The 10,000-nt window shown below is 42.3% G+C and overlaps 1 protein-coding gene across 1 annotated transcript in view; it reads left to right on the top strand.

The window, feature by feature from the left end:
- The first annotated feature begins 3,674 nt into the window (after positions 1–3,674).
- actr5 (actin related protein 5) overlaps positions 3,675–10,000 on the top strand; it is a 42,368-nt gene continuing 36,042 nt past the window's right edge. The window contains exon 1 of the mRNA XM_061985559.2: positions 3,675–4,073. Coding sequence (XP_061841543.1) covers positions 3,702–4,073 — 372 coding nt within the window. The 5' untranslated portion in view covers positions 3,675–3,701. The remainder of the gene's footprint in view (positions 4,074–10,000) is intronic.

The raw sequence follows: 10,000 nt of genomic DNA on the forward strand, positions 1-10,000 counted from the left end.
TTTTGCGCTAAATGAGGCATCTCCTCCTAACTATACGAATGCGCATATTGCCCGTCCCCTTAAAAGGGGTGGGGGGGTCGCACTAATATACAATGAAAACTTTAACCTTACCCCTAACCTAAATAATAAATACAAATCGTTTGAGGTGCTTACTATGAGGTCTGTCGCACCGCTGCCTCTCGATATGGCTGTTATCTACCGCCCCCCAGGACCCTACTCGGACTTTATTAATGAATTCTCAGAGTTCGTTGCTGATCTAGTGACGCACGCAGACAATATAATCATAATGGGGGACTTTAATATCCATATGAATACCCCATCGGACCCTCAGTGCGTGGCGCTCCAGACTATAATTGATAGCTGTGGTCTTACACAAATAATAAATGAACCTACGCATCGCAACGGCAATACGATAGATCTAGTGCTGGTCAGGGGTGTCACCACCTCCAAAGTTATGGTACTCCCGTATACTAAAGTAATGTCCGATCATTACCTTATAAAATTCGAAGTTCTGACTCATTGTCAACAAACTAATAATAATAATAACTGCTATAGCAGCCGCAACATTAATGCCGCCACAACGATGACTCTTGCTGACCTACTGCCTTCGGTAATGGCACCATTCCCAAATTATGTCGGCTCTATTGATAACCTCACTAACAACTTTGACAATGCCCTGCGCAAAACCATTGATAGTATAGCACCGCTAAAACAAAAAAGGGCCCCTAAAAGGCGCACCCCATGGTTTACAGAGGAAACCAGAGCTCATAAATTATCATGTAGAAAGTTGGAACGCAAATGGCGCGCGACCAAGCTTGAGGTTTTCCATCAAGCATGGAGTGATAGTTTAATATCGTATAAACGCATGCTTACCTTAGCTAAAGCTAAATATTACTCAAATCTCATCCGCCTCAACAAAAACGACCCTAAATTTTTGTTTAGTACAGTAGCATCGCTAACCCAACAAGGGACTCCTCCCAATAGCTCCACCCACTCGGCAGATGACTTTATGAATTTCTTTAATAAGAAAATTGAACTCATTAGAAAGGAGATTAAAGACAACGCATCCCAGCTACAACTGGGTTCTATGAACACAGATACAACTGTATCTACGACGGATACTGCAATACAAAATAGTCTCTCTCTTTTTGATGAAATAACATTAGAGGAACTATTACAGCGTGTAAGTGGGACAAAACAAACAACATGTTTACTTGACCCACTTCCTGGGAAACTTATCAAGGAGCTTTTTGTATTATTAGGTGCATCAGTGCTAAATATTATAAACTTATCACTTTCCTCTGGCACTGTTCCCCTAGCATTCAAGAAAGCGGTTATTCACCCTCTGCTCAAAAGACCTAACCTTGATCCTGACCTCATGGTAAACTACCGACCGGTGTCCCACCTTCCCTTTATTTCGAAAATCCTCGAAAAAATTGTCGCACAGCAGCTAAATGAACACTTAGTGTCTAACAATCTCTGTGAACCTTTTCAATCCGGTTTCAGGGCAAATCACTCTACGGAGACAGCCCTCGCAAAAATGACTAATGATCTACTGCTAACGATGGATTCTGATGCGTCATCTATGTTGCTGCTTCTTGATCTTAGCGCTGCTTTCGATACCGTCGATCATAATATTTTATTAGAGCGTATCAAAACACGTATTGGTATGTCAGACTTAGCTTTGTCGTGGTTTAACTCTTATCTTACTGACAGGATGCAATGCGTCTCCCATAATAATGTGACCTCGGACTATGTTAAGGTAACGTGCGGAGTTCCTCAGGGTTCGGTTCTTGGCCCTGCACTCTTTAGTATTTACATGCTGCCGCTAGGCGACATCATACGCAAATACGGTGTTAGCTTTCATTGCTATGCTGATGACACCCAACTCTACATGCCCCTAAAGCTGACCAACACGCCGGATTGTAGTCAGCTGGAGGCGTGTCTTAATGAAATTAAACAATGGATGTCCGCTAACTTCTTGCAACTCAACGCCAAGAAAACGGAAATGCTGATTATCGGTCCTGCTAAACACCGACATTTATTTAATAATACCACCTTAACATTTGACAACCAAACAATTACACAAGGCGAATCAGTAAAGAATCTGGGTATTATCTTCGACCCAACTCTCTCGTTTGAGTCACACATTAAGAGTGTTACTAAAACGGCCTTCTTTCATCTCCGTAATATCGCTAAAATTCGTTCTATTTTATCCACTAGCGACGCTGAGATCATTATTCATGCGTTCGTTACGTCTCGTCTCGACTACTGTAACGTATTATTTTCGGGTCTCCCTATGTCTAGCATTAAAAAATTACAGTTGGTACAAAATGCGGCTGCTAGACTTTTGACAAGAACAAGAAAGTTTGATCATATTACGCCTATACTGGCTCACCTGCACTGGCTTCCTGTGCACTTAAGAAGTGACTTTAAGGTTTTACTACTTACGTATAAAATACTACACGGTCTAGCTCCGTCCTATCTTGTCGATTGCATTGTACCATATGTCCCGGCAAGAAATCTGCGTTCAAAGAACTCCGGCTTATTAGTGATTCCCAGAGCCCAAAAAAAGTCTGCGGGCTATAGAGCGTTTTCTATTCGGGCTCCAGTACTATGGAATGCCCTCCCGGTAACAATTAGAGATGCTACCTCAGTAGAAGCATTTAAGTCCCATCTTAAAACTCATTTGTATACTCTAGCCTTTAAATAGCCCCCCTGTTAGACCAGTTGATCTGCCGTTTCTTTTCTTTTCTCCTCTGCTCCCCTTTTCCTTGAGGGGGGGGGCACAGGTCCGGTGGCCATGGATGAAGTGCTGGCTGTCCAGAGTCGGGACCCGGGGTGGACCGCTCGCCTGTGCATCGGCTGGGAACATCTCTACGCTGCTGACCCGTCTCCGCTCGGGATGGTGTCCTGCTGGCCCCACTATGGACTGGACTCTTACTATTATGTTGGATCCACTATGGACTGGACTCTCACAATATTATGTCAGACCCACTCGACATCCATTGCTTTCGGTCTCCCCTAGAGGGGGGGGGGGGGGGGGGGGGGGTTACCCACATATGCGGTCCTCTCCAAGGTTTCTCATAGTCATTCACATCGACGTCCCACTGGGGTGAGTTTTTCCGTGCCCGTATGTGGGCTTTGTACCGAGGATGTCGTTGTGGCTTGTGCAGCCCTTTGAGACACTTGTGATTTAGGGCTATATAAATAAAGATTGATTGATTGATTGATTGATATTTCACATGTCTTTACTGTGTATATAATTGAACAGTGTTTATGTTGTGTACAATGTGTATTTATAATATGTTTTGCAAAGGAAATCTTGTATTTGACATTGTTTATAGGGTTAGGCGCAATAAGTGTTCAACTTCAGCCTAAACCCTTTCGGTCTGCAACATTTTCAATTTATGAATGTACAACTGTTTGTTTATGTAAAACTGTTTGTTTATTTTGTTCACCACTGACCGAATAAACAATAATAAACTAAAAATAATAAACTAAATCGCTGTCAAATTGATGTGATGTATTTCCAAACAAGCTCAACAAATTGTTATTTGTTGAACTTTTGTAGATAGTGTCAATGCTGTTTAAATGATATTTAGTTGTTCTTTATAAAAAATATTTGGTTCTTCCGGAAGGAAAGTGTGCCTTGAAGCAAGTTTCGACTCGGGTCTATTTTGTTGCGACACCAATCCAAGATGGCCGTCCAGCAGCCACCGCTGTGCCAGATTTTCTCCTTCCGAGACTGTAAAGCTTCCCCGGATCCGACCTTCCACGTCCCGGCCTCCTGTGGACCGTCGTCCCCCATCGTCATCGACAATGGCTCCTTCCAGACGAGGGCCGACTGGGCGACGCGGGACGCCGAAGCTCCACGGCTGCTCTTCAGGTCGGTGGCGGCGCGCAGCAGAGGGGCCGCCCGCAGCGACACGCAGATCGGCAACGACATCCCCAACATGGAGCCTCTGCGCTGGCTACTGAAGAGCCAGTTCGACCGCAATGTGGTGGTCAACTTGGAGGTCCAGGAGCTGATGTTCGACCACGTCTTCAGCCGCCTCAACGTCACCTCGGAGGTGAAGTAGTCTTCTACTCACTTCTACCGGGAACTAGTAGTCTTCTAGTCACTTCTACCAAGAACTAGTAGTTTTCTAGTCACTTCCACTGGGAACTAGTAGTCTTCTAGTCACTTCTACCCAGAACTAGTCATCTTCTAGTCACTTCCACTGGGAACTAGTAGTCTTCCAGCCACTTCTACCGGGAACTAGTCGTCTTGTACTCACTTCTACCGAGAACTAGTAGTCTTCTTACAACTTCTAGTAGTCTTCTAGTCACTTCTACCGGGAACTAGTAGTCTCCCAGTCACTTCTACCGGGAATTAGTAGTCTTCTAGTCACTTCTACCGGGAACTAGTAGTCTTTTAGTCACTTCTACCGTGGACTAGTAGTCTTCTAGTCACTTCTACCGGGAACTAGTCGTCTTCTACCACTGGGAACTAGTAGGCTTCTAGTCACTTCTAGTAGTCTTCTAGTCACTTCTACCGGGAACTAGTAGTCTTCTAATCACTTCTACCGAGAACTAGTAGTCTTCTTGTCACTTCTAGTAGTCTTCTAGTCACTTCTACCGGGAACTAGTAGTCTTCTACTCACTTCTACCGAGAACTAGTAGGTTTCTAGGAACTTCTAGTTGTCTTCTTGTCACTTCTACCGGAAACTAGTAGTCTTCTAGTCACTTCTACTGGGAATTAGTAGTCTTCTAATCACTCCAACTGGAACTAGTAGTCTTCTAGTCACTTTTACCGGGAACTAGTAGTCTTCTAGTCACTTCTACCCAGAACTAGTCGTCTTACAGTCACCTCCACTGGGAACTAGTAGTCTTCTGGTCACTTCTAGCGGGAACTAGTAGTCTTCTGGTCACTTCCACTGGGAACCAGTAGTCTTCTGATCACTTCTACCGGGAACTAGTAGACTTCTAGTCACTTCTACCGGGAACTAGTAGACTTTAGGTCACTTCTACTGGGAACTAGTAGTCTTCTAGTCACTTCTACTGGGAACTAGTAGTCTTCTACTCCTACCGGGAACTAGTAGTCTTCTGGTCACTTCTATTGGGAACTAGTAGTCTTCTAGTCACTTTTACTGGGAACTAGTAGTCTTCTACTCACTTCTACCGGGAACTAGTAGTCTTCTCGTCACTTCTAACGGGAACTAGTAATCTTCCCGTCACTTCTAACGGGAACTAGTAGTCTTCTTGTCACTTCTACCGGGAACTAGTCATCTTCTACCACTGGGAACTAGTAGGCTTCTAGTCACTTCTAGTAGTCTTCTAGTCACTTCTACTGGGAACTAGTAGTCTTCTAATCACTTCTACAGAGAACTAGTAGTCTTCTTGTCACTTCTAGTAGTCTTCTATTCACTTCTACCGGGAACTAGTAGTCTTCTACTCACTTCTACCGAGAACTAGTAGGCTTCTAGGAACTTCTAGTTGTCTTCTAGTCACTTCTACCGGGAATTAGTAGTCGTCTAGTCACTTCTACTGGGAATTAGTAGTCTTCTAATCACTTCAACTGGAACTAGTAGTCTTCTAGTCACTTCCACCGGGAACTAGTAGTCTTCTAGTAACTTCTACCCAGAACTAGTTGCCTTCTAGTCACCTCCACTGGGAACTAGTAGTCTTCTGGTCACTTCTAGCGGGAACTAGTAGTCTTCTGGCCACTTCCACTGGGAACCAGTAGTCTTCTGGTCACTTCTACCGGGAACTAGTAGACTTCTAGTCACTTCTACCGGGAACTAGTAGACTTTAGGTCACTTCTACTGGGAACTAGTAGTCTTCAAGTCACTTCTACTGGGAACTAGTAGTCTTCTACTCCTACCGGGAACTAGTAGTCTTCTAGTCACTTCTATTGGGAACTAGTAGTCTTCTAGTCACTTTTACTGGGAACTAGTAGTCTTCTACTCACTTCTACCGGGAACTAATAGTCTTCTTGTCACTTCTAGTAGTCTTCTATTCACTTCTACCGGGAACTAGTAGTCTTCTACTCACTTCTACCGAGAACTAGTAGGCTTCTAGGAACTTCTAGTTGTCTTCTAGTCACTTCTACCGGGAACTAGTAGTCGTCTAGTCACTTCTACTGGGAATTAGTAGTCTTCTAATCACTTCAACTGGAACTATTAGTCTTCTAGTCACTTCCACCGGGAACTAGTAGTCTTCTAGTCACTTCCACCGGGAACTAGTAGTCTTCTAGTAACTTCTACCCAGAACTAGTTGCCTTCTAGTCACCTCCACTGGGAACTAGTAGTCTTCTGGTCACTTCTAGCGGGAACTAGTAGTCTTCTGGTCACTTCTACCGGGAACTAGTAGACTTCTAGTCACTTCTACCGGGAACTAGTAGACTTTAGGTCACTTCTACTGGGAACTAGTAGTCTTCAAGTCACTTCTACTGGGAACTAGTAGTCTTCTACTCCTACCGGGAACTAGTAGTCTTCTAGTCACTTTTACTGGGAACTAGTAGTCTTCTACTCACTTCTACCGGGAACTAGTAGTCTTCTCGTCACTTCTAACGGGAACTAGTAATCTTCTTGTCACTTCTAACGGGAACTAGTAGTCTTCTTGTCACTGCTAATGGGAACTAGTAGTCTTCTGGTCACTTTTACCCGGAACTATTAGTCTTCTAGTAATTTCTACCGGGAACTAGTAGTTTTCTAGTCACTTCTACTAGGAACTAGTAGTTTTCTAGTCACTTCTACTGGGAATTAGTAGTCTTCTAGTCACTTCTTCCGGGAATTAGTAGTCTTCTAGTCACTTCTACCGGGAACTAGTAGTCTTCTAGTCGCTTCAACCGGGAACTAACTCTTTTATGGAGCTTTTAAGCTATCTAACTCCATTTGACACACTTTTTCTCCAACTTATTCTTTCATTTATTCTCTTATTTCTCCTTTTTGTAACTCTGAACCCTGCATGTCATATATCACATACAACAATGTAATAGATGTCATATATCACATACAACAATGTAATAGATGTCATATATCACATACAATAATGTAATAGATGTCATATATCACATACAACAATGTAATAGATGTCATATATTACATACAGCAATGTAATAGATGTCATATATCACATACAATAATGTAATAGATGTCATATATCACATACAACAATGTAATAGATGTCATATATTACATACAGCAATGTAATAGATGTCATATATCACATACAACAGCGTAAAAAATGTTATATATCACATACAACAATGTAATGGATGTCTTATATCACATACAACAATGTAATAGATGTCATATATGACATACAACAATGTAATGGATGTCTTATATCACATACAACAATGTAATAGATGTCATATATCACATACAACAATGTAATAGATGTCATATATCACATACAACAATGTAATAGATGTCATATATCACATACAGCAATGTAATAGATGTCATATATCACATACAATAATGTAATAGATGTCATATATCACATACAACAATGTAATAGATGTCATATATCACATACAACAATGTAATAGATGTCATATATAACATACGACAATGTAATAGATAATAGACGGCGTGGCGCAGTGGAAGAGTGGCCGTGCGCGACCCGAGGGTCCCTGGTTCAATCCCCACCTAGTACCAACCTCGTCATGTCCGTTGTGTCCTGAGCAAGACACTTCACCCTTGCTCCTGATGGGTGCTGGTTAGCGCCTTGCATGGCAGCTCCCTCCATCAGTGTGTGAATGTGTGTGTGAATGGGTAAATGTGGAAGTAGTGTCAAAGCGCTTTGAGTACCTTGAAGGTAGAAAAGCGCTATACAAGTACAACCCATTTATTATTTATCATTTATATGAGGGACGGCGTGGCGCAGTGGAAGAGTGGCCGTGCGCAACCCGAGGGTCCCTGGTTCAATCCCCACCTAGTACCAACCTCGTCATGTCCGTTGTGTCCTGAGCAAGACACTTCACCCTTGCTCCTGATGGCTGCTGGTTAGCGCCTTGCATGGCAGCTCCCGCCATCAGTGTGTGAATGTGTGTGTGAATGTGTAAATGTGGAAGTAGTGTCAAAGCGCTTTGAGTACCTTGAAGGTAGAAAAGCGCTATACAACCCATTTATAATTTATTTATATATAACATACAACAATGTAATAGATGTCATATATCACATACAACAATGTAATAGATGTCATATATAACATTCAACAATGTAATAGATGTCATATATCACATACAACAATGTAATAGATGTCATATATCACATACAATAATGTAATGGATGTCATATATCACATACAACAATGTAATAGATGTCATATATCACATACAACAATCTAATAGATGCCATATCTGCTGGTGGTCTCGCTGGCAACTTTCACTCCAACACACATCCTGAAAGGAATTTAGCTCAAACTGTCAACAAGTATTGTGCAAATTAATGTCATACTTTCAAGTAAAACGTTTAAAAACCTCCCTGGATGACATTCTGACAATATAATTGTGTTTGTGTACAAATGTTTTTTTAAGCAAATTTTAATTACGCAAGCGAGTGATTCATCCAAATTCCATATCGTGAACAATCCAAATTCCAAATTGTGATTAATCGTGATTAATCCAAATTCCAAATTGTGATTAATCATGATTAATCCAAGTTTCAAATTGTGATTAATACACATTCCAAATTGTAATTAATCGTGATCAACCCAAATTCCAAATTGTGATTAATCCAAATTCCAAATTGTGATTAATCGTGATTAATCCAAATTCCAAGTAAAAAAAAAAAAAAAAAATATATATATACAAAAAAAAAAATATATACATATATATATATATATATATATATATATATATATATATATATATATATATATATATATATTTATATATAATTAGGGCTGTGAATCTTTGGGTGTCCCACGATTCGATTCAATATCGATTCTTGGGGTCACGATTCGATTATAAATTTATTTTTTTCGATTCAACGTGATTCTCGATTCAAAAACGATATTTTACCGATTAAAAACGATTCTCTATTCATTCAATACATAGGATTTCAGCAGGATCTACCCCAGTCTGCTGATATGCAAGCAGAGTAGTAGATTTTTGTAAAAAGCTTTTATAATTTTAAAGAACAATGTTGTATCAACTGATTGCAATAATGTAAATTTGTTTTAACTATTAAATTAACCAAAAATATGACTTATTTTATTTTTGTGCATTCGACCGTGTCCCTCGGGAAGTCCTGTGGAGAGTGCTCAGAGAGTATGGGGTATCAGACTGTCTGATTGTGGCGGTCCGCTCCCTGTACGATCAGTGTCAGAGCTTGGTCCGCATTGCCGGCAGTAAGTCGGACACGTTTCCAGTGAGGGTTGGACTCCGCCAAGGCTGCCCTTTGTCACCGATTCTGTTCATAACGAGTCCATGGTTCTCGCCCGGAAAAGCGTGGAATGCCATCTTCGGGTTGGGGAGGAGACCCTGCCCCAAGTGGAGGAGTTCAAGTACCTAGGAGTCTTGTTCACGAGTGAGAGAAGAGTGGATCGTGAGATGGACAGGCGGATCGGTGCGGCGTCTTCAGTAATGCGGACGCTGTATCGATCCGTTGTGGTGAAGAAGGAGCTGAGCCGGAAGGCAAAGCTCTCAATTTACCGGTCGATCTACGTTCCCATCCTCACCTATGGTCATGAGCTTTGGGTTATGACCAAAAGGACAAGATCACGGGTACAAGCGGCCGAAATGAGTTTCCTTCGCCAGGTGGCGGGGCTCTCCCTTAGAAATAGGGTGAGCGTCTCTGTCATCCGGGGGAGCTCAAAGTAAAGCCGCTGCTCCTCCACATGGAGAGGAGCCAGATGAGGTGGTTCGGGCATCTGGTCAGGATGCCACCCGAACGCCTTCCTAGGGAGGTGTTTAGGGCACGTCCAACCGGTAGGAGGCCACGGGGAAGACCCAGGACACGTTGGGAAGACTATGTCTCCCGACTGGCCTGGGAACGCCTCGGGA

Source organism: Nerophis lumbriciformis, linkage group LG23 (assembly GCF_033978685.3).
Source record: "Nerophis lumbriciformis linkage group LG23, RoL_Nlum_v2.1, whole genome shotgun sequence".
Taxonomy (NCBI): Eukaryota; Metazoa; Chordata; class Actinopteri; order Syngnathiformes; family Syngnathidae; genus Nerophis; species Nerophis lumbriciformis.